Source organism: Lissotriton helveticus, chromosome 9 (assembly GCF_964261635.1).
Source record: "Lissotriton helveticus chromosome 9, aLisHel1.1, whole genome shotgun sequence".
Lineage (NCBI taxonomy): Eukaryota > Metazoa > Chordata > Amphibia > Caudata > Salamandridae > Lissotriton > Lissotriton helveticus.
Window position 1 is genome coordinate 464,985,344 of NC_136070.1, and position 26,139 is coordinate 465,011,482.

The following is a 26,139-nucleotide window of genomic DNA, read 5'->3' on the forward strand; positions in this document are numbered from 1 at the left end:
TATCAGTCAGGATTTATAAAGTGCAGCTAATCACCCGATAGTGTATCCAGGCAGCTGCAGAACCCGTAGACTTATCAAACAGCTAGGTCTTGAGGGCCAATCAGAATTGTGGAAGTGAGGTGATGGTCTGGAGGTGCGTGGGGAGGATGTTCTTGGTCTTTGCTGTGATGTGGGAGAAGGAGCATCCTCGACTTCTGCATCAGTAGATGCGGGGAGTATGGTCAAGTGAAAGGAAGGCGTAGCATAGTCTTCTTGATGGTTGGTGGAAGTTCAGGTGGTGGTTAATGTTGGCGGGCCTTGGTTTTGTAGATCCATGTGTGCGTGAGTCAGCTGCTTGAATTGCCATCTCTTCTGTACGGGGAGCCAGTGGAGTTTCCTGAGGTGGGGTGTGATGTGGGTTCGTCGGGGAGGGCCGAGGATGAGTCTGGCTGCTGTTTTATGTAGGTCTGAAGTCTCTGTAGAATGTGTGCGGCAATTCCTACGTAGAGGGCATTGGCGTAGTCCAGTCAGTTGGTAATGAGGGCTTGTGTCACGGTGCGTCTTGTGTGTAGTAGCAGCCACTTGAAGATCTTGCATAGCATGCGCAAAGTGAGGAAGCAGGTGCAGGAGAAGGCTTTGACCTGTGATTTCATGGTGAGCTTGTTGTCATTGATGATTCTGTGGTTTCAGACGTGTTTGGAGGGATTGGGTGTGAATCCTAGGTCTGATGGACACCAGGAGTTATGTGTTGCTGCTGTTGCCAAAGATCAGTACTTCCGTCTTGTCTGTGTTCAGCTGCAAGCAGTTGTTCATCCAGCCGGTAACGGTTGTCATGCATCTATGGAAGTTGGTTCTGGTGGTGGTGGGGTCGTCGGTGAGTGAGAAGATGAGTTGGGTGTAATCTGCATAGGAAAGTATGTTGAGACTGAGGGATCGGACAATGTTGGCAAGCTGGCTCATACATGCGTTGAAAAGCATAGGGTTGAGGGATGAGCCCTCGGATACAACGCAGATGTTCTTGGATTCAGAAGTGGAAAGGTGGGAGGTGGATCATCTGGGTTCTTCCGGTGAGTAAAGAGGTGACCCATCTTAGTGTGTTCCCTTGGATGCTAATGTGGTGGAGTCGTTCAGTCAGTGTGTGGTGGGGATACTGTGTCGAATGCTGCCGAGAGGTCGAGGAGAATCAAAGCTGCTGTTTCTCCTCGGTCAAGAAGGCTTTGGATATCATTGGTGGCTGCGAACAGGGATGTTTTGGTGCTGTGATTGCTGCAGAAGCCGGATTGGGAGGCGTTGAGTAGTTGGTTCTGCTCCAGGTGTGTCCTGAGTTGATTGTTGATGATCTTTGCCAGTGCCTTCACTGGGAATGGGAGCAGGGAAATTGGCTGGTACTTATTGAGTTCGCTGGGGTCAGCAGAGGTTTTTTTTGGGTTGTGGTCTGACTTTTGATATGTTCCCAGGGGTCAGGAAATGTTGCGGTGTTGATAGGTGTTTGGTAGGGTGGTGAGGTCCTGGCCGATCATTTGGTTTCCGAGGTTGAAGATATGGTCCGGGCATGGATCTGTGGAGAGGATGTTCGACCTGGTTAGCGTGTGGTTCGTATCGGTTATGGTGGTGAAGTATCTGTTGAGGAAGCGCATAGGTGTGAGTTGGGGTTCGAAGTTTCTGTATGCGGTTGCGATCTTGTTGTGGAAGAAGTGGGCGAGATTGTTGCACAGCTCCGGTGAGGGTGTGGTGTTGTTTTCACTGGCAGCCAGGTTGGAAAATTCCTTAACAATGTTGAAAAGTTCCTTGGTGTTGGTTTCGATGCAGGCGGCAAGGCTGGTTTTCTTTGTTGCCCTCGGCTGGCGGTGGTAGAGGTTGAGGGAGGTCTTGAAGGCTGCCATGTCGGAGGTGTCCTTGCTGGTGCACCATTTACTCTCCTACTGTTTGCTGTCTCATTTCGCTGTTCTGAGTTATTGGGTGTACCAAATGTCCTTTATGGAGGATTTTCTCTGGATGTTGCTCTTGATCGGGACGATGCTGTCTGCTCAGTTAGTGATCAAGGCATTGATGTTTTTCACTCTCTGTTAGAGGTTGTTGGCGGTAGCAGGGTTGGGGGTGTTGAGGCCTTTCACCCAGCTGGTCTCTGAGATTTTTTTCCACCTCTGGTGGGTGGCATTGATCATCTAGGTGGTGGCAGTGCCGGGGCTTGAAATGCTGAAATAGACGATGGGGTGATCATTCCATGTGTGTTGTGGGACATGGCTGTATTTGACCTGGTTGCTCGAGGTGAAAATTGGGTCCAGCATGTGTCCTGCAGTGTGTACGGTTGTGGGAAATCTGGGTCAATCCAAGGCTGCTCATACTGTTGGGGAGATGTGCAGTGTTTTTGTCACTTGGGTTGTCGATATGAAAATGCCAAGGAAGGTGTAGTCCTTGGAGTCTAAGGCTTAGGTTGCAATGAAGTCTGCGAGGGTGTTTCAGAAACTAGAGCGCCGGCCTGGGGGACGGTATGCAAGGGTGCCTCTGATGGTTTTGTCATCTGTATGGAGCTTGAAATTGATATGTTCAATGGGGTTATTGGTATTGTCGGTGGTGATACACTGTATGGTCTCTCTGTGGATGATGGCTGTACCTCCTCCTTCCGGCTTGTTAGTGCGGTCCTGGAGAGTGATTTTATATCCATTGGCGATCGCTGAGGCTCTGTCTGGGGCGGATGTGGTTTTGAGCCAGGTCTCACTGAGGAACACTGTCAGGTGCAAGAGTTGCGATGAGGTCCAGGAGATGAAGTCCAGGAATCAGTGGAGTGCTTGCATAGTGAGCGTGTGTTGAGAAGGGGCATGAGAGTAGGTATTTTTGTTCAGGTGGTTTCTGTGGTATGTTTGGGGTGGGGCTGGTCGGTGGGCTAGTGTGTGAGCAGTGACATCATTTAAACTGCATTTAATAGTTTTGTTCCCTACATCTGTTTACCGACAGCGTAAATACAGCGTTGTTTGATTTGATATCATTTTTTTTGACTATGCATACAGCACTACATGGTTTTTTGATGTTAAAGGTACAGCAGTCGGAAAATTAAAAAATCATTAGAGATTAGTTCTGTCTTCATGCCTGTGCACGAAGAAAATGCAGAATTGTTTGAAATACCCTAGATAAAGACTATAGTCTTAACTTTGCTACAGCTTAACAGCAACATCATTTCGAAACTTGGGGCCCTAAGAGCCTGGCCTCCACAGTGCGAGCGCTTAACTTGACGGGCCATGACAAAGTAAGAAGTATACATGAAGAAGCTTAGAAGTCCCTCAATGGGAAGGTGTTTTTCCATAAAGGAATGCCCTTGACTGTAACATTTTTTATAGGTTTTTGTGGCGCACAAGGCTACTCAGAAGAGTGTCCTAGCACTACGGTTCGAAAGCCAGATTGAACAGCCAAGTTTTAGTATTAAGGGTCCGTTCGAAGGCCCTCATATCAAGGGGGAAGAGCATTATAGCTAGCTGCAGCGATGTTAAAAAAAGAGCCGCCCGTTTCTTCCTTTTGGTTTTTAGCACTGCAGCCAACAGAGCATTGGAGGAACGCAAAGTTCTTGATGGAACGTAGCATGCAAGTCTATTAGCCAGGTAGCGAAGACTTGACTTATAAAAGGCTCTATGACCATCACAAGCCCCTTGATATGAACTCTCTCACCGATTGGCAACCAGTGCAATTCCTTAAGTTGAAGACAAATGAAGTCGGGCTGCAGCGTCCTGCCGTAATTGTAGTCTTTTAAGTTGGAGCGCTGGGCAACCCCTGTACAGAGCACTGGTGTAGTCCGTCCGTGATGTTATACGATCACAAATTCCTGTTTTCTGGCAATGTGAAAGGAGCAGAAATAGAAACTTTTTAAAGCATCTAAGAAGGTCAAACCACACCCCTACCACACTGTCCACCTGAAGGAGAACTTATTGTCGAACTTTACCCCAAGGTTGCGTACAACTGTGACATTCAATAAAGGCTCACATAACTTCAAGTGAAGAACTGTTTATACTGCTAAAGGCTGGACATGTTGGAGACTGAAAAAGGCCTCAATGGGAAGAGCAAGGTGCATACTGTTAAAATAGTCCTACAGACAGAGAATGCCTTTGGCCAAAACCTTGATGGAATGCACCTTAGATAGATAAAATAAAACAAAAGGCAAGGCCTTCATTGGTAGCCAAAGGTACAAGAGGCTGGAACCGCTTTACTTTCAATAGGACACTCAACTATTTAACCTAGAGTGCTGGGGCAAAGGGAGGGTAGCAAGCAGGGCTGATAAAAATGGTTGTCATAATGGGCCATCCCACATTGCGTGGTTTCTGCCAATAGCTCGGATTTATTGCAATCAAACTTACTTAAGGAAATTGCGGTTCCTCCATTACTGGAAGACCTGAAGTCAGTCACTGAGGTCGATTGCTGGCTTTGGAGAATGATCCAGCCAGGTGATCAAATGGGTATTAACTGCATAGGTTATAGAATGTGCTGAAAGATGTCATCAGGGTGGCAAGCAGGAGCATATACCTAACAAAGAGTATGTAATCTCGAAAAGAGCCTTGTGAGGCACCTCAGGAGATGAAGCACCTATAGTAAATGAGGGGAGAAAGAGAGATTTTGGGAGCAGACTACACAAACTTGAAAGAACCTGTGAAGGACTGATCCAGTGATTTTTGGCATCAACTAGCCACCCCAGCAGAATGGAATGGATAACTCAAGCCACAACACTATCGCCCTGAATCAATCTAAGCTCATTGACCACAACAGCCAGTACCCACGCTTGTGTCCCACCCTGGATACCAGTCAGCTTGTCGAGGGTCTGAAATACTAGACTATTCCAAATAATCTCACAGCTGTTTGGGTGCAGAAGTGTTTTTCACTACAGGCAGAAAGGGAATGGCATAAATAGCCTTATGAGGAATGAGAGTAGTCCCATTCAGTCCTTGCTAAGCAATGTAAGCCACAGAAATTCCCTGGTTACTGCAAGACTGTAAAGTTAGGCGTTAGCTGCTGTTTCGCTTCTAATCCTTGGTCATAACAGTATCCCCAAAAGATATCTCTAAAAAGAAAGGGAACCCTCAGCCACGTCAAATGGAATGCTTTTTCATCAATACCCTCCTCTGCATCATGTGTTGGTACACTGCAGGCTCAGTAGGCACTCCTTGCACAGGAATGGAGTGTGCCAGCACTGGTTTACTCACACAAACGTAAGATCAAGTGAAGCCTTCCAGACTAGTAGTGAAGCATGTCAATGCTCCACTGCTTGTCTGAGCTCAGATAATGTTTGCCTTTGCTGCACATGTGGTAATGATACGAGTATTAAATTGGGGAAAACGTCTTTGACCGTCTTAACTTTGTTGGGTGGGACTGGGCTGAACATCTTCCATCAGCAGATGAAACCAGGACACATTGCAGAAGTATAGAATATACTCATATTTATTGATTCTTACATACCAAAATGCCCCTGTGGTCTGGAATTATTTATTTTTTAACAAAGTTTCCGTGGCGATAATATGGACAGAGATTCAGGCATCCAAATGTTTGCAGAACAAAGCTGCAAAGTGCTTTCAGTCCAGTGGTCATTGCATGCATGGCTTAAATATGAGGGTACAGCAGGTATGTCCTGCAGGTACGAGTGGCCAGGCATTGTGTCTGCAATCAACCATGCTTAGCCTGAGGTCAAACCCTGCAGGTATAAATAATATCTTAATAGGTATTTGGCACACGGCATGGTCACAGATCATTTTCTCATTGGCGACTGCAGGCACAGATACTGGGCAAGCAAGTTTGATGTCTTGAGCTGTGCACAGGGGATATAAAGTTATATACCTAAACTTATTCAAAAGTGCTTTATTCGAGTAGTTACTCATAAAAGCAGACAAACAAACACATAATAAAATACAATTAAATTTCTAAGTCAGAATGACTTTAAGCACAATACACATAAAAAGAGATTTAAAATAACATTACATCCAGTTAATTTCCATCAAGGTGCAAAGTTCATATTATAAAAACATATTAAAAAACAATCCAATTACATAGTTAAAAATTAATGTAAAAATTTTACATCAGGTAGACACCAGGCATGGGAACAGAGAATAGATAAACTAGCAGTCTCTGATCAACTAGGCAGAGAGTAGTCACCCTACTAGCAATCTCTGCCTTGTTACCCACGCCCACCCCAAGTACTTTGCGGTCGCTATGGTAATCCAACTTAAGGAGGTAGTTTTAACAATACGTAGAGCAACCATGCTGCTTTTAGTACCCACATTTCTACACATGGGGGCCAACCACACACGTCTAGGAGCAGAATATACATGACAAACAAACAAGAAATGACCCAACGTCTCATTGCCTTCCCCACAAACTGGACAAGTTGCTAGACCTCCATTTCTCCATTTGGATGTTAAATTACCAAGAGGTAGAGAGCCAGCCCTCATTTGAAAAAACAGTTTCCTGTCCATGGGTCTAGTTATAATGTCCCAGTATATTTCAAACATTGGAATCAATTTAGCTTCAAGGAAGGCAGTCGTCATAGTCCCGTTATTGTTGTTAAGGAGACTCTTGTTTTCAACCTGTTCCCAATAAAGGTTTTTTATGAACAGCTTCGATGGAAAGGATGACCCGGTTGGATCAGACCATAATTCACTTAACCCTAGTTCACATAATGCAGTTCTCAATGATCTAAACCATTTAATTTGATGAAAACGATCTGCTTTGATCACATCAGCAAATCCTTCTGCATATTGTGACAACTCGGGGGTGGTCCAAATTCTACGCCAATATAATATCGGTCGAAGTTTACACATAGCCGAGATTTCCTTCCTGCCAAGATAATATCTGAGTGGCAAGAGGGGACTGCTCTGTGGGGTACCAGTTAATTTTCGGAGGAAGCTATTCTCTGACCTCTGTAGCTCCTGGAGGTTTTCTTGCCCCCACAGCTCTGCCCCATATAGTGCAGACCCTATTGCTTTAGACTCATATATGATTAGTGGCGGTTTAATTGGCTTAGTTAAAGATTTCATATGCTCCTTAATAATGGTACCAGACAGTTGTTTGTGTCTTAAAACTGCCAGATTCAAGTGGTGGTTCCATCTGTTGTCATTTGAGATTTGTATCCCTAAATAGGTAAAAGAATTCACAACTTCAAGGCGGCGCCCACTCATGGTTATTTTGGATTTGAAATTCCTACAAGGATTAAAAACCATGAGTTTTGTTTTTGCTGCGTTTACCTCCAAGCCGTGATCACAGCAAAATTTGTCAAAAATTACCAATGCCTTTTGCAGACCACTTGGGGATTTTGATAAAATTAAGGTGTCGTCTGCAAACATTAAAATAGGAACTTTTGCACCAGCAAGTGAGGGAGCATCTACGGGCTCAGCTTGCATAAGGGGGACAATTCCATTTATATAAAGAGTAAACAATGTTGGTGCCATTGAACAACCCTGCCGAACCCCACGCTCGACAGGGAAGTCAATGGTGTCATTACCATAGCCACCCCATTGGATCTTAGCATAAGTGCCCTCATGAAGTCTCATGATCAAAGTTAAAATAATCATCGGGACCCCCAGGGCTGCCAACACCTCCCACAACTTTGCCCTCGGCACAAGGTCGAATGCAGCCCGTAGGTCAACGAAAGCTGCATAGAGACTGCATCCGCCCAGGACCACTGTCCGCCATTGTATCAGTTGGAAGCGGAAGACCTGGTCTACAGTGCTAGTTGCTCTGCGAAAACCAGCCTGAAAAGGGGATAGGACATTCTGCTCCTCTGCCCAATCAAGCAGATTATTAATGAGTACACGTCCTACCACTTTTTGGACCGTGTCTATTAAGCTGATTGGGCGATAATTACAGGGTTGGGCACGATCCCCCTTTTTATATACCGGTATAATGACTGCACCCCGCCAGGATACCGAGATTTCAGCCCCCCTGGCTATATGATTTAATAAAAGGCAGATGTATTTACTCCACCTGTCGGTGTCGTCTAAGAAGACATCCGCCGGGACACCGTCATTACCCGGGGCTCTGCCCCTATGAACAGATTTCAGGGCAGTCAGGATTTCACCTAGCGTAAAAATATCTTCAGCTGCGAACAGATATATAAGGTTAGAATTACTACCAGGCTGATCTCTGGAAGAATACTGCTCGCTGAAGAACTTAACCCAGGCATCATGAGGGACGTTGTTATTGGGAGGCTCTGCAGATCTATCATGGCCCCATTTGACAATATGCCAAAATTGCCTAGAATTTTTACTTTCACTGGCACATCTCAGTTTCTGCCAGTGGTCTTCATCCCAGTCTCTTTTTGCCCTGGCGATACAGTTTTTGTAATGCTTCCTGGCTGACCGAATGACACTCAAATTATTATTTTTAATAGCAGCTCCTAGTTTAAATCTTGCTGCCCTGCAATCTTGGTTATACCACTTAGCTGGTTTAAATGGACAAGCCCTGCTATTTCGAGCGGGTTTTAAGAAAAAGTTTTTGACTTCATCAAAGAGAGTCGTATGAACTTTATTAACATCTTCTTGTCCTTGTTCAAAAGCAGTAATATTTTCCAATGCCAGAATGGCCTTGTCTGCCGCTACACCTATCTTTTCCAGGGCCTGTTGGTCCGTCTTAACACCAGACCACCTTAGCCTACGCATATTATTGGATTGCACGATCGTTGGCGGCACAAGTAAGTCACAAGGGTTTAGAGTGATTACATTAGATGTCCACCAATTATGCGAGACGCATAGCGGGTCGTGGTCACTTTCTATCCTAGCTGTAATTACCATGTCACTGAGAGATGGCCATAACGATGTACTACAAATGACATAGTCAATACGACTTTTGCTTCGCCTGTTATTAAACGTCATGGCGGGAACACGGTCTGATTGGGTTCGGCCGTTCAGGGCTCGTAACCCATGCTCCAAGCACATGGCGTTTAAACCTAGGATATCGGCCGTCCACCGAGTTATCGGGGGGGACTCTAGTGTGGGAATTTCCCAGAGCTTGTCTTCCTCCGATCCCAGAGGAGAATCACCAGTGATGAGAGGTTCGAATGTCCGATTCAAATCACCTGCAATTAAAATGTTTTTTCCTGCAGAATGGGTCTCAAGAAGTGTAGAAAGGCACATTAGAACCTCAGATCTACCTTTGCTACCACCTCTAGCATAGATATTGTATATATCCATGGAGAGGGGTAAATCACTGGTCAATCTAATAAGCTGGATGTCTTTCTGGTCAAGTTCCACACGTTTTACAGCAATTTTTAAAGACTGTCTAACCCATATAGTAAGGCCCCCCATCGGCCGCCCTTTAGGGCCCTTAATAGCAGGAACATAAAAGTTTACATACCCCAATGCAAAAGTAGGTTCACAGGCCCAAGTCTCTTGAAAAATGCAGAGGTCATACTTATTAATAAATTCAAGCCAATCAGCGCTATCCATTTTGGAAGATATTCCAGCCACATTCCATGACAAAAGATTCCCTGAGATAGGTGTCATAAGAATACCGGGGTTTGTAGAATGCGTGTTTAACACCTTACCCTCAGTAGCCTGGTCTATGGTTATAACATTAGATAACCCAGGTAAATCAACAGTCAGAAGCCCCAAAGGGCTAGTTATTGTAAAATTACAGGCTAAATCAGATGTACTTTTAGCACAAAGAGGCACGGCAGCAGTATTACAGGTTAATGGTTGTCAATCGCAATCGCTTAAGTTAGACAATGCAGAAAAACGATTTTCCAACCCCAGACCCCAGTTCACTGAAGCAACATCCTTCCTCCCCCTCTTAGTCACAATGTTCCATTTGGTTCTTAAAATACTTGAGTTTGGTCCACTTCCCTTTCTAGGATAAAAGAAGTCCAAAGTCAATGGAACAATTGAAGTAGTTCGCCTTTGTGGTGGTAAGATGTTTGGTAGGATGTTAGGCAAGACCCCGGGGTCGGAGAAGTGAAGAACGACACACTCCCCGTTAAACTTCTTCACCCTATCCCCGATCCACTGTACCCTTCTCACTTTGACGAGCTCTTCAGAAAGTTGCTGCTTTCCCCAAGGAGTAATTACCATGTTGGTAGTTAACCATGATAAAGATTTATTTCTTAGAGAAGATGTAGTTTCCCGCTCTCCTTGAGCCAAGGGTGGAACGTTGGCAAGGACAAGAACCAGTGGCGAAGCTTCAACCACAAGCTCGAAAGTCCCCTTTTCAATAAATGGGTCTTCAGCAACAGGACCAGGGATCGAGGAAATATGGGAATCTCCTGGTAGAGTATTATCACTTGCCATTAAGGGATTTAATACAGGGGCAGGGATGAGACCACCAACAGCTGTAGATACTGATTTATTTACGAATTCCTCTATCCTTTCAGAGACATATTCCGGAAGTTTCCCTATCTCACCCATGGATTTTTGTAATAGACCTTCCAGTCGGTTAACCTCAGAAGTTAACTTGTCTATTTTGCTAACCAGGGGTTTAACCACACCTTTAATTTTTGTGTCCATTAGAGCCAGTAGTTTATTGAATTGGGCATTCGAAAGTGTAACGTACGCTTCATTAGTCAGGTCAAGCTCCTCATCCTCAGAATGTTTCCTCGGGAGGTTTGCTACTTTGTTTTTAGCTGACCTGAGACATTCCCGTTTACCCAAGACAGGTGCTGGAGGGGAGGTAGAGTGATCATGACTAATAATTATATCAGCCAATACCTCGTTGACGCTAAGGTCTTCAGCTACAGCAACAGTACCACTGGGCTGTATAGTAATAGTATCTGTAGACAAATCAGGTGTAGCACTGTTAGTACTATTGTTGATTAGGAGGCCAAAGGGATCATCAGACTCGATGTCAATGAAGGGAGATTGAGCAGGTGAATCTATTCCCAAAGAGGCTCTTCTGCCAATGTTAATTTTTTCAACTACTTGCACCAGGTAGTTCTCAATAGAGTTAGTAGAAGTGGTTAACTTTTTTGGAGGCATCATATACTTTATATACAACCACGGTCAATGTAACTTACGTAGCAGTGTGCACGGCAGATGTAGATGCGCAGAAACGTCAACTCCAAAGCAACAATCCAAGAGACCAGGCCCAACCCAACCTTGGCCAACCTCGGACGGCCTCAGACGGCCCGCCCTTTGCCCGGGCTTAGCCCCGGGCGTCCCGCGACGCGGGTCTCAGCCTCCCTTTATTGCGTCCTTGCGCACTGCTGGCGCGTTGCTCGTCACTTCTTCGCGCCGCCGCGATGCCTGCCGGGAGTTGTGGTCCCTCCCGGAGCGGCGGCGCGGTTTCAATGGCCCGGTGTGACTCTCCTGGCGGTGGCGGCTTCAGCGACTGCTCGGCGCTTGTTCCGGCGCCCTTTTGCTGCCCTGAATGACTCTCAGCGGTGGCGGCAGACCAACGGATCCCAGGAACTGACTCTCGGCGGTGGCGGCAGGTAAGTAGTGTCCCCCCGCTCTGCCGGTCTCAGCCTCCCTTTATTGCGTCCTTGCGCACTGCTGGAGCGTTGCTCGTCACTTCCTCGCGCCGCCGCGATGCCTGCCGGGAGTTGTGGTCCCTCCCGGAGCGGCGGCGCGGTTTCAATGGCCCGGTGTGACTCTCCTGGCGGTGGCGGCTTCAGCGACTGCTCGGCGCTTGCTCCGGCGCCCTTTTGCTGCCCTGAATGACTCTCAGCGGTGGCGGCAGACCAACGGATCCCAGGAACTGACTCTCGGCGGTGGCGGCAGGTAAGTAGTGTCCCCCTTGAATAGCAAATTTGTTGAGTTTTATTTTTAGGTCTCGCCTTTACCATTCCGAAGGAATGGGAAATGGCGAGAATTCAAGTGCTCGAACTGATTGTGAAACCACCGCTTTTTTTCGTGGCGTTTTCTTCGAGTGCACGTGGCCACAGGCACGCGCTTTTGGCCCATACACTTTCATGGCCATCTGTTCCTCAATGTCCCTCCCACCCTTCGTTTGATCTTGCCGCGAGTTCAGGCTAATGGCCCTCCCCCTCCCCCAGCACAGAGCGCGCATCGCGGCCGCACAGCACATCAAAGGGCTTCTCCCAGCGTGTGCTGTGCGGCTTCTCCTCCCCTAATTATGTGGCCGGCCGTACTTGTGTTTCCCGGCCGCTTCCCGGCCACTCTTGTATTTAATTAGCAGCAGCAGCATTTCTCCTGCGCCAGGCCACATCAAAGGCTCTGTGCCACTTTCACCCACACAGCAACACTTACAGACACGCAACGCCACTCACACCCACGCAAGCCCACTATCATCCACGCAACACCACACTCACCCACGCAACGCCACTCACCCAAGCAACGCCACTCACACACGCAACGCCACTCACACACGCAACGCCACTCACCCACGCAACGCCACTCACCCACGCAACGCCACTCACCCACGCAACGCCACTCACCCACGCAACGCCACTCACCCACGCAACGCCACTCACCCACGCAACGCCACTCACCCATGCAACGCCACTCACCCACGCAACGCCACTCACCCACGCAACGCCACTCACCCACGCAACGCCACTCACCCACGCAACGCCACTCACCCACGCAACGCCACTCACCCACGCAACGCCACTCACCCACGCAACGCCACTCACCCACGCAACGCCACTCACCCACGCAACGCCACTCACCCACGCAACGCCACTGACACACGCAACGCCACTCACACATTGTGGGTGCAGATTGTGGGTGCAGATTGTGGGTGCAGATTGTGGGTGCAGATTGTGGGTGAAGATTGTGGGTGCAGATTGTGGGTGAAGATTGTGGGTGCAGATTCAGAGTGCAGATTCAGAGTGCGATTGTGGGTGCAGATTGTGGGTGCAGATTGTGGGTGCAGATTGTGGGTGCAGATTGTGGGTGCAGATTCAGAGTGCAGATTCAGAGTGCAGATTCAGAGAAAACTCAGCAGCACCACCACCATTGCAATGCAATAGGTCTCGTTTTAACGCAAATTTAAGCTATAGGCCTTGTAAATGACAAAGCCTTTTATTTATGTTCCAAAAACCAGAACGCAAAAATAAAGGGCATTATCATTTACAATGCTAATAGTTCAGACTCGCGTTATTGCGAGACCTATTGCATTTCCAATGCTTGTTAGAATTTGTACTACTACGTTCGTTTCCTTTCAGCTGAAGTGTTTGTGTGTGGTTTGTAAAGTATTTAAAAAGTAGAGCAGTACATATTCATGGCAATGGATTAATGTCATTGACCAGTACACTGACACATTTCTGCTTGTACTCTACACCAGCGGTTCTTAACCTGTGGTCCGGGGACCCTGCTGGTCCGCATCACTACTCAGGGAGTCTGCCATTACTTAGAAAATTATATAATATTAATAAATTAATAAAGTGTAAAAAAAGCAAAATTAAGTTTTTTTTAAAAACGTTCTGTAATTGTGAAGAAGGTTGAAATTGGAGGCTAAACATTAAGGTGATCTCCTCAGATTGGTTTGTGGGAGCAGTGGAAGTGCATCCAACTTAATATAGTATGTATGATGGGTGGCCTCAATTGAATTTGAGTTTTTTAGATTTGTTTATGAATTAAATAAAATATGTAATAATTTGTGTATTTGTTTGATAAATGCTTATTTGTGTATTTTTGTGTATTGTTTTGCGGTTCATATCATCAAAATTGCTTAGGTGGTGCGGACCGACTTCCAGTAATACTCTGAAGGGGGGGGAATCCCCGGAGGCCAATGATGAATCAGTGAGGAGGGTCTCTGGATTCCGGTAGTGATTAAGTAGGGGTCCACAGAAGACAAAAGGTTAAGAATCACTGCTCTGCACCTAGCCCACAACTTTCACAGTGCCGATTTACTCCAGGGTAACACATATACACGAGTACCATTGAGTTAGTTAACAATACACATCTGTTATTCAGCACCAAGATACTCCCTGGGGTGACCGTGTGCTTTAGAAATGCATATGTTATGTTATACAGAAACTCACACAGTTTTTTTTCATGTGCTGACTTCTAAAGTGCAATGTGTTGACCAATGTGCCTGGAGCAGAGTGGTTGAAGTCGTCATAAAAAGAACTGACACAAATCTAAATAAAAAATGCATCTAAAGGTACATGGGCCCACAAGAAACAGGTTATTCATGTGGAGTAACCCTTTGCATATTTCAGTGAGTAGTGCCTCCTAGTTCTGACCCTGAAAAAACATTTACTCTTTCCCTTGACCGGAGAACATTTACATATAGGTGGAAACCGTAGCTGAAATTGATGGGGTATCCCCACAAACCTACGAATTTTGTGGGTATACATCTTTTATAGCTGGACCCACCAAAGGCTCTTAAAACCCTATCCTCATAGTACATTTACTCAATTTGAAAATTCACTATAGACATGGGATTACATTATGAGCAATATCTATTTGTTGGGGTAGGTTTTCACCAGTCTGGATTCTGTGAAATGAATATGAGATTTTGCGCTCGCAAAATGTACTAGGGTGCGCCAAAAGTTATACAAATCAGGCCCAGAGTGCAAGAGAAGTAAACACCAGGAAATGTGATACCATTGCGAATAAAACCTTTGTAACAGTGTGCGGTTGATTAAAGCATGATAATATAATCACACAGTAAAATAAGAAACGGGGAGACACATACCCTAAATAAAAATTTATATTATTTGAAATTAGACAGGAGTTTAGCATCTTCCCAGATTAATGGAATGTCTTGTTCCACCTCATCTCGAATTACAGAGGAATCTGTATGTTCTTGCCCATTTAGAAAATGAAGGTCTTTGAAACCACAATTCTTTGAGTGTAACATGTTTAACAGTTTCCATTCACGGTATAACTCTTCCAACTTGTATAAACTCTTGTACTCCAGACAGGTGATTTTGAACGTTATCTGGCTCCTCAGCACTTGCAGGTCAATAGAAGTCAAAATGTCAGCTGCATATCCGAGTTTATGGAGATCAGAATAAGTCTTCACTACATTTTAGACATTTTTAAACGATTCAGTATGGTTGGTTACCCAGTGTAATTAATTTCGGTTATTGGATGCAAAGGATGCAAAAGTTCACAACTTTTCATTTCTGGAAATGAACTACTTCATTGTAGCACTTGACTCTCTCAGGGCAGTGAAGCAGAGCAGTCCAAGGCCTACTCAGGGAAGGTGGTGTTGTATAGAGCCCCCAGCTCCTAGTATATAACAATAACACTCAGTAAATCATTCTCCAGTCATTGCCTTTTCTTATAAAATGGGATAGTACTTTTATTACTCACACTACTACATAATACACATTACATTGCAAATCTGTACAAGGGAATACCTTTGGTGACACTTTCATAACACTTTACACCCCTAGTGGGTACTGAACCCTAGAACCACAATGCCCTCATCTGCTCTATTTGCAATATCACAAAATAAGGGAGCATAATAAAACTTTATTTTCAATCATTAACATGATTAGTAAGGCGGCCTAAGGAATTGGGTTATTAATTGAGAGGGGTGGAAGCCTCACGCAAATAATAAACACAATCCTCATCAGGATGATCCACAATAGTCACTAAATAAATCTATGCTTTACCCTCTGGCAGGATGGCACACACTCAGTCAGGTCTAACTTATAGGCAATGTGTAAAGTATTTTTGCAATACTCAAATTGTAATAAAGGGAAAGCACAATAAAAGATAAAAGAATCCAAAGCAGGTGCGCTAAATCATACCTAAAACTTTAGGGACTAACCATTAAAATTCATTTCTCCTCTGAATATGGTACACTGATTTTATAAAATTTAAAACCTCAAAACAAATTTCAAGTGAACCTAGAGACTCCAACAAATTTAGACCAGCCTTGTATTGTCTCATATTGGCCTTGCACAGCAACGTCGCCAGAAACAGTGTTTTGACTCTCGATACAAAGGACAAAACAGAAATGGTGGCTGGTGCTTTGGGCCGAGGTATTATCACACACAGAGAAAGATATGTCCTGACACCATGCCCCCAGAAATGGGAAAGCAAATTTAATGTGCAATGTGCAAAGTCTAAACAAGGTCAGCCAATGGCGGTGTGTAGAAGAAAAATTCCACCTCAGGTAGGGCTCTATGCTACGGGTTGTTGAGACTTGAACGTAATTAACAGTTGAAGGCTTGGCCTGGGCAGTGTCTAGGTGTTTATTCATACAGTGCTCAAAGAACAGTTGTTTAACGTATGATATATGATTGGGGCCAATTGTATGAGGGGATTTATAAAGCTCAAGAAGACCCAGGCTGTCAAAGGTGACCTTGAATTACCTTAACCATTGTATTTGGTCCACCCCACCTAATAAAATACAATCGGAAATGCACGTTTTGATCACTCCATCCTCTGGGGATGACCATATTTTGACCCACAATAATAAAGGGCTAATCCAATATGGCATCCGAAGCCCCTCATGACATATTAACGTAGTGTTCCCCCTGGGTCTGAAAGTAATCTAAGCAAAAATTGATTTTCTGCCTGTTGTTGAATATCTCCCTTATTGTACCCCAAGAGGCCAGCGGCATATAGCCCTGCTGGAGTACACCTGCTCCTGTAAAAATTAAACATGTATAAAATTGGTTTGTTTTGGAGCTTGCGGTCAAATCCAAAAATAGCTTCAATATTCTTTGACTGGATAGTCATGAAGCGATGCAAGGGGTACATTCGCAGTAGCAAAGAGCCCAAAAACCTCTGATGCTTCACCTAAAGCACAATATATGTAGTTTTTGAGGTAGAAGGAGTACTCGCTGATGCCAGTCAAGGGGCCATGACATGAAGAGGCACCTCTTGGGAGATCAGGACTCACTCCAGAAGAGGCCAGCAGCAAAGCTCAGGCAGGTCCATTTGGTGCCTTCTAAATTGCAGGAGAGGCCTCTGGAAGTTGTAGTGCCCGTAGAGCTAAAAAAGGAAGGCAGCCAACTGACCCCTGGAGTCACTTCTGGGGAGCCTGGGATTAAGCCGGAGTCTTCCTTCAGGCAGAGCAGAGGAGTCCTTCCTCTGAATCTTACACAGGTACAGGAATGTTATGATGAGCGGTTCTGAAGGTGCCACTTTAATCCCTAATGCCAGCCTATGGGTAGGGGATGGCCCCTTTGTCTAGCCTTCCCCCTTTCTTGGGTCTGGCTCCAAACTGTCACGGGTAACACAGGGCAGGCAGGTCTACATTTGTCCGTGGCACAGCAGGCAGCCTTAGAAATCTCCTTAGAAGTCAGAAAGGGGATAGGCAAGCTCTGAGGCAACGCTTTGAAGCTCAGGAAAGGCTGAGTTTAACCACTAAGACATCCTGCTCCTGAGAGCAACACACTGCCCCACACCCAAGGCCCTTTTGTCCTCATGTGTGGAAGGAATACACAAAACAACACAAGACAGCCCTTGACTGTCATGTGACCATGTACACTGGCAGAAAGCTACATTTGGTTTAGGCAGAAAAATTCTAACTTTCTAAATATGATATTTTCAGAATAGTAACTTAAAATCCAGCCTCACCATTAAAGAGGATTTAAATTACAATTTGTTTGACTGGAAGAAATCTTTCTCAATCTGTTCCCGAACTGAAGTTGTCACTTATTCAGTGTAGTAAGGTAACACAGTGATAGTCTAGGAGAGCTTGCCTCATAACAGTGAAAAACAACATCAGGGGTCTTTCACTGCCAGGAAATGAACACCAACATTTTATATACCGTGCACCCCTGCCCTAGGAGTGGTTGAGGCCATACATAGCGGTGTCCTTTAAGTATTAAAAGGAAGGTTTAGGTCTGGCAAAAGGTTTATTTTGAAAGGTCAAAGTCGCAGTGGCAGGCCTGAGACAAGTGATGTAGTGCTACTTTAGTGGGTGGCACAATGGGTGCTGCCTCCCACTAGCAAAATTTAATTTAAAGGGCTTGGATACATGTAGTATCATTTACTATGGACTAAGTGAATGAAATGTGCCAATTAGGTGTAGACCTATTTTACCATGTTTTAGGGAGAGAGCGCAAGCTCTTTACCACTGGTTGGCAGGGGTAAATTGCACAGTCCTAAGGCCAGTATAAACAGGGGGAATGAAGGCAAAACGTCTGGGAGAATACCATGCCAAGGATGTTTAGTCGAACAAGCAGTATATCGAGAAACCTGTGCCCAGAGTTTTATTTCTTCTTTCACTAGGCTGCTACTTCAACGTTAGGACCAACCAACAGGGTCTCTGTACTTCCAAACCCATATGCAAAAGCACTGGTTCTAGGAGTGCCTTGGAAACCATGGAAACCTTTCCCGGGTTCAGGGATTCAGTCCCCAGTGACACATTTAGGGGGGTGAGGGGAGGATCTGCACCTCTTGCAGCTCCCCAGATAAATACTCTCAGAAGCGTCAGTGTTGCCCCACCCTACATGGGGCACTACAAGAGCCAAATAAGCAGACTATAGGCCCTCTCTGGGCCTAATAGGGTGCTCCTCAAGCCCCAGGCTTTAATCTGTAAAGAGCGTCTTTTCCACTCTGAAGAAAAAACTATTTTCTTTTTACTCCAACCGTGTGATGCACTTCTCTTGGATCACAGGTGTCACAGTTCACACCGGTTCACCCACTGGCCTTTGTTTTTGTTGTGGCTTGTGCATTTGTCCAGTGGCCTGTACTGGATGCATTCCTCTTTCTTCTGTTCGCTGTGGGAGAGAAGCTGATGTCCGGTGCACACCGTACCCCCAACAAAGGCATGAGACGTAGGAGGAGTGCAGTGGTCCAGTCTCCTCTTCGGCCCCTAGGAACTGTGGGCCACCGGGGACCAAGATGAAATGCACGTTCTGGGCCTCACTGACTTTGCACTTGCCTCCGAGTGCGGGTTTCCAGGGAAGAAGGGTAAACGAGGGGAGAGGCGGCAAAGCGCCATGCGCTTCCTTCTCTACTATGTCCCCCTGGGACCCAGACTTTATTTCCTTTTTTCGGGTCCTGTAGGACCGATTTGCCTGAATGTGGGCTAATTTTACTCCTGGTAGTGACCCTAGCCACAAAGATCATTTGCCTTTTCCTCTAAATGTGATTTTCATTGCGGAGTTGAATTTTGCTGCCCCCTTGCAAAGCCTTTCCTCTGCCGGGCACCCGATACTCCCTTTTGATTTAGGGACATCTTCCAAAGCCAGCAATCAGAGCATCCTCTCTGCCTCATTCCTAAAGTCCCACAGCCTCCTAGCTACTTGAAGGGCAGCTGCTTATCAGCGAAGCCAAGGGCAAGTCCACAGAAGTCCCAGCAGAGCCACCCAGGGACCACAGAAGGTCCCTTCCCAAACTGTTCCTCAGGGAGCATATAGGGGCCGCACCACTAGCCTTGGAGAGACCATCCTAGTCTTTGGTGCCATCAGAAATCCAAGCAAACAAAGAGCATCCTTCTGCTAAGTTTTTAAGAGCAGTGGAATGCTCTAGAAGCCCCTATGCAATCTTAGATTTTCACATCATCACTCCATCTCTGCCCCAACCCTCCTGTATAGCATTCTGGGACAGTTAAAGATGGCTACTTTAAGTGGTTTATGAAAAGACCTTCCCTGGTATCTCAGCTCTGACCCAACTGAAACAGCTGCCAGATCCCTTTCCACCAAGACGTCAAAGGCGAGCCCATCCTGTGTTTGGTTACGACTGTCAAATCTTTATCTTTTGTTCCCTTGAGCTTAGGCCTGACCAGGCCAGCTGCTGTGTAAGGAGTTAATTAATACACACAGCTTTCCTCCATACCCCTTGCTTTCTCCAGATCTTGATCACGGACTGTTAATGACACTATTTTGTAGCGAGTCCATTGATCATCTTCCTTGCCAGCAAAGTAATTGACTTGGCCCAGTAAGGGGGCAAAGTCTGGGAATCTGATTATCACTAAGACCGGGAAATATTAACATTCTTAACACCATAAAGAGTGTAGATATGATGAAAGTGACAATGGCTCTACACTCTGGATGCAGGTTTACCCTAAGATTGATACGTCACCGGGCCCTGTAATCTTAGCTGGAAGAAACTGTACCTTAGTGCCTTTAATGTGTAATTCAGTTAGCTTTTAGTAAGCACGGCAGACGTACTCTGTGAATGCGCCCTCACTTTATAAGGCCTACCCCAGGTCCATACCAATCCTTTAAGGGTCTCTTCTGCACCAGCTGCCGTGGCCAGATACCAGGCTGCTCAAGATTGTAGTCTTACACACAGCCCACACCCGTGGTCACACATTTGTGCTCACATGTTTGTGTAACCAGCCCGAGCCTCTTACCCTAGCTGTGTAGTAGTGTCTTCATCTTAAAAGACGGTTAGCAGTCTCGGTCCATTTTCACAGAATGTATGCTTTGTGAGACTCAGATGGTAGAACTCGCAGCAAAGGTCCTAAACTGGATACTCAGAAAGCGAAAAATCTAAGTGGATTAAGTGGGCGGAACCCTTTTTCTACACCCAGCATACAAATATTTAGCATATCCAGAGCACAGGCTTCTCGATGCCCCTGGCATAATGATGGCTAGCTATGGCAGTAAATGGATCATTTTCTTCTGAATTTTCACCAAAGCACTGATTTGTTGGCCCTTGTTTATCTCCATATCAGTTAGTGCCCTTGTAGTTTTTTTTTGTAACTCTTGTATAGGTGGATAGAGTGAATCCAGCAAATGAATCATCATCATCTATTGAGTACATATCTCAGAACCGGATGAGATGAAGAAATAGAATCCTCTCCTCCTGTCCTCCTAGCAATGAGGATTTCAATCCGTCTGAATCTGTAGTTCTTCAGGCTATAGTTAATTGTAAAAAGACAACTTCTAATGAAAATTTAAAAAAACATGATTTTCCTGGATCTACAAATTGCATTTGACACTGTATTAGGCTATATCTGGTCACGCCAGCAATGGAATTTGACAGAAGACTATAGCATTGTGTTATAGTATTATTCCTGGACAGTAGTTTATGGCCAGGTAGAGTGATGGATGGGGGAGGGGGGGCACAAACCCATCTATTTAAAATGGAGAAGAGGAGTTTGCTAAGTGAAGCCATGGGACCCACATTTAGTCATCTTGTATATAAACGAGATCAGTAAATATTTCAAGATGCGTGTATCCAGTGAAGGAAGGGGCTGGAATACTATTACGCTGTTGATCCTGACAACCAGCAGCTGCCAGGTAAACCTCTGCCACATTACCCATGGTAATTTAACCCCCAACTCATCCATCTGACTACTTTTATGTCAGTTCTTCTCTCATTTTGCTTTTTATTTTTAAAGAACGTATTTTTTACCTCATCGGCTTCTAATTCCTCACTTTAGGAATTGTCGAATATTTTGAAAATGAGAATTTATATTTTATCCATGTTGACCTTTTCATATATTCCACCTTTTTGGGTTTGTTCAGATTACTTTAAAACCTTCTTTTGCAAAAGTTCTCAAGAACTTGTATAGGGCTGGCTTCAACTAAATACCATCCACTCCTGTATATGAGATAACTTTTTAAAATAGTGTACCTTGTTACTTACAGAACACAACTAGTTCTGTCAGATTGCTTTTTCCATATTAGCTCTTCTTCCCATGAAATATTTAGCATCAGAAATTGTAAACTTGTCTCCATTGCATTGGCTCCTGCACGTGGATCAGCTGGTGGGTCTTCTTGAGGTCACTCTATTTTCCATTGATTTGTCCACTGATGACACAGTTATGTGTTTTGTTGGATATATGTGCCAATGGACTCTATTATGTTATGTGAATTTTTCTGCTTTTCAGTATAAGCCATTTTAGAGTGTAGATGAGTGAATATAGATTATGACATCGGAGAACGGCACCATGCTTGTGTGATTGTGCATAGTAAATAAAACTAATTGTCATTAAAGTGCATATGTATGAAATTTGTAACTGAGGGTAGTAGAGGCAGGCTATTAGCACACCCTCCTCGGAAGCTCATATCACTGTGTTTGATGGACAAACATCTCCTCTGGATCTTTCCAGAAGCACCTCTGTTGAGAAGCCACTCTTATTGTCACTCAGTTCAACCCACTTTCTTTCCTTGTAAGTTGAAGAATGTAAGTACAGAACTGTAAAAAAAAAATTTCAGTTGTCTTTTTCTTAAAGTAGTCCAGCATTTGGACGTACATCTCCCCATTGACAATGAAGGGGATGAGCCAGAACGTAGTGGCAACAAGAGCAGTTTTTAAACCGAGATCTGGTGCAGTTGTCTAAAGGAGCCTTTCAAGCAGTTACATAAATTGGGTTCAATTCCAAGTGTGAGGCTGTGTGTACTGTTCACCAATAAAAGGCACACCAGAGGATCAGGGAGCTGGTTGCTAAAGAATGCTTTCTCTGTGGTCCATAGCAACACTTCTAGCCCACAAAGGAAGAAGACTGACTGACTGTCCAGCTAAAACGTTCTATCCAGGGTGTTAATCGTTTAAAAATGACACATTATTATTACTGTTATTGATTACATAGCACAAATACTGCGTTAAAAATCTAATCAAATGTGTTTCCTTCTTCCAGTTATAAATGCTATTATTGACCCCACTGGACATTTAGAAGTGATTACGAGCAACAAGAGCCCACCTATTTCAACTCAATCTGCAGGTTCTAAAACCAGGACTACAAACCTTTCTGCAGTTGATTCTAATCCTTCTGGACCAACAAGAATTTACACTCAAAAATTGAAGTGTGGTTCTTCTAGCATAAAAGGATCTAAAATCATTACTGATGAAGAAGAAAGCTATGCGGTCTAGTGTGTATTTGTACATTTATGGTTGTTAGTCTTATTCTGTGGCATTAGTATTCTGAATGATTCAGTGTGCCTATTGTCTGCGTTTGGAGAGAAGGTAGATGTGTAGATTGCTGACATACTGCACAAATTGGATCTCAGCTGTTATGAGTGAATGTTGGAATTGTGTATGCTTTGAAAATAAGACTAGCACTGTGGAGAAGCACACATTGAGCATATTTCGATTTTTTTTCAGAAAAATATTCTTCATATGTGCCATAATAGCAAAACAGTTTCAAGGTATTTATAGATTAACTTGTCTAAAGTTTCTCAATATGTCATGGTTAGGTCACATTTTAGCTTCATGAAGGTAGTGTCTCATTTTAAAATGATAGGGCAGTATTTTAATTATTGAACTCCATGTTGTAACAAACATGCTTATGAAAGCATCAGGTGTACTTTTCACCAGAACAAATTGAGCAATACAATTGTTGAACTGTTGCATTTGAGTAATATCAGTGTTTCTTCAGACATTTATTTCTGATTTAAAAGCATGAAGTGTGCCACAAAGCATTTGAAGTTAGCAACATTGAGAATTACATAATGCAAATAAATACATTTTTACAAATGTATGTTTCATAATGTAATTGACCAGTGGACAAGTAGTATTGTTTTCAGGATTCTTTTGCCAAACACTGCTGTTTAATTCACAGAACGTTAAATCATGGAAACAAATGTGTTGAAAAGGATGCCACAATTTTGAGTAACAAGACTTCCTTTATACATAAAGCAGAATTATAAATGCAACCAAGTCGGATTGGTGGTCATTATAAACATGCACAATCGAGGCAGTGTTTACAATATGGCCAGAGAAATGATGATGCTGTTATATCATCAATGGTCCGCATCAGTACATTTTTATTACTTTCATTGTACTTTTGCAAAATGCACTATAACTGATACCTTATTGCTAAACATAAAATGTCAGAATCAGTTGTATCAGTTTTATTAAGTGGAGCCTAAAAGTAAATTCAGCTGGTAGTGCCATAACACTTTCCTAATATTTATTTTGTCACATTGACAAGAAATTTATCTACAGCAATATTAGATGTATTAATGATTTTCACTTGGAAACAATTTCAGACCAACTCTTTATGTGAGTATTGTACATGAGTATTTAGCATATGCTAAAAAACATTCACATTTCTATTCCCTCAAAGCTAAAGTGGCCAAACGGGCAGAATATTTTACAATGAATTCAGAGATTTTTTGGAGAGGAATGTCCTTAAGAATTTTAATCCATCTCTGACCTAAATTACCCCTACACTTTTTTATTATTTTATGGTTAAAAGCTTATATAAGGCCTAATAGATTCAATGAAAACATTTAGAGCAAATATATTCTTTTAAGCCTGGAGTAATATGTGATGTTTCGATTCTAAACCTAATAGCATTTGGCAGTGGCCATGCACATACCATGGATATGTAAACCAATCCTTGAACAAATATCGGTTAATAATAAAGTGTTGGCATTTTCCTTTTTCTAAGTGATGTCAGCTGCTCTGCAGTGGTGTTATGCTAGTGTGGTAAAGCTAAAGGTAAAGTGGGAAGCTTCTTTCCTCACGAGTGTCTGGTGTATAAAAGCTACAGAATGTCGGTTTTGTAATGTTTTTCCCTATTTATTTTGCAAATGCTGTATGCGGTATGATCTGCTGCACCTTATTCTTGTAAAGATCTTTTGTGCTAGTCAGGCTCCTTTAATGTGTATGTTTACAATACAGACTTTCTGCTGATCCGTCTTGTCATTGCAAAGTGACCAAAGTTTGTGTTTCCACGATATCCATGTGTTAGATTAAATTTCTTAGTACAAGGGGAATGTAGCATAACCTGAATCCTTTTCTTAGCACTTTTATGTTCTTGAACTCTTCTTTGAAGTCATTTGAAATCATATAATTTATTTTAGGTTTCTTCGCAAGCCTTGTATTGTAAAATATTTAAATAATTGTCTAATATCCCTTCAAGTATGGCCTGAAACTGTTTATATTTTTTTTAAAAACAATTTCAGTGGGTTGGGAGAGGACATGCTTAACAATATATTCGTAATAAGTATCTGAAATAAAAAAAATGTCAATGACATTGAATTGATCAACATTGAATTAGTTGGTTAAGTTCACTATGGTGAAATAACATACCACCTTCTCAGTGAACTTTTCAACATTTTCTCTATCTTAAATGGAACAATCATTTTATTTCGAAATATTTTTTTTTTAATTCAGAGCATATCTTAACCCCCGTCTTGTTTGAATGGTGATGCGACTTGTGCCCTATGTTTAGGTGACATGAAAACGTATAACTTCATAGTTACCCAATAATTGAGCCAAAGAGCAAATTCCAAGATTGTAGACATGGAGCCATTTGTTTTGTACTGTATGCATTTAAAGAATGTCTGAAATAACTTAAAAGAATGTTCCAAAATATACAGTCATGGTTTTTCTCGAGTTCATTTTCTTTTTGTGTCACTCCTTGCTATAGACATTGAGACAGTGCACTAATCCTTCTAAATGTGTCACTTGAATCTTATGGTAATCTTACTTTTATTTTGTAATGAAGTGAATGTGCGCACTGGAAGATATCAATGCATGGACTATATTTTGTTCTTTTCTTGGCAGGATCGCCATGTGAGATATTGTAAACCTAAAAGTTACCTTTGTTTCAGAAATATGCTGCAAAACTGTTGTACAAATTAGATGTTCCTGAACATGTATATATATTTTGAGACACTTTTTTTCACAAAACCACAAATTATTTTTAAATTCTATTCAACATAGTAACATAGAAGAATTCATCCTGCTCTCTTTGGGTGTGCTTTGTGTTGAACGGTGCCTATCTTACAATATGTGAATGTTATGCTGATGATTATGCTGTACAGATTTGTTCACCAGGTCAGGCCATTTGCATGCACCACAAATGCAAATTGATGAGATTGCTGGAAATTAAAAAAACACATTTATATAACTTGAAATTGATACTGATTGTCACTTTTTCCTTCTGAAATGTTTATATAATTACATTGTTTATTTGAATGATCCTACACCAGGCTTTTCTTATTTTTTTCAGTCGTAATTTATTTTATGATGATCAGAGAGCATATCTGTACATTTTGTTCCTAGATTGTATTGTGTATGTTTAAAACTGCTATTTTATATAATTTGTCTTGAAAATGATTCCAATAAATTGTTCTTTTACCAATGTTTTTCTTTGTTCTATATTTGTGTGTGTTGGTTTAAATTGAGAAAGAACACAGATACTAAGTAAATTCTAGGATCAGTGCTCTTTAGTGAAACTCATTTGGGTAGTACTCATTTATGAAAAGTTATATTATTAAAATATATTTGTTATATTGCTGTGCCAATGTACCACCATCATCATCTTGTTTTGAACATACCCCGCAAGCACCAAGGAACAGAGAATTTTTTGGGGGGAAAATATAAATAAATAATGCACACTTCAAATACAGAATTGCTCACAGATTTGACAACAGTATTCTAAACAGGTATTCGCAACACCAATACATTTGCC

The 26,139-nt window shown here is 43.2% G+C and overlaps 1 protein-coding gene across 2 annotated transcripts in view; it reads left to right on the forward strand.

Annotated features, from left to right (window-relative positions):
• The window catches only part of CEP170B (centrosomal protein 170B), a 420,899-nt gene extending 395,090 nt beyond the window's left edge, over window positions 1-25,809 (forward strand). For both annotated transcript variants that reach the window (XM_078660287.1, XM_078660288.1), the window contains exon 19: window positions 22,354-25,809. In XM_078660287.1, the coding sequence (XP_078516413.1) occupies window positions 22,354-22,586 (233 nt within the window). In that variant the 3' untranslated portion in view covers window positions 22,587-25,809. The remainder of the gene's footprint in view (window positions 1-22,353) is intronic.
• The last annotated feature ends 330 nt before the right edge of the window (window positions 25,810-26,139 follow it).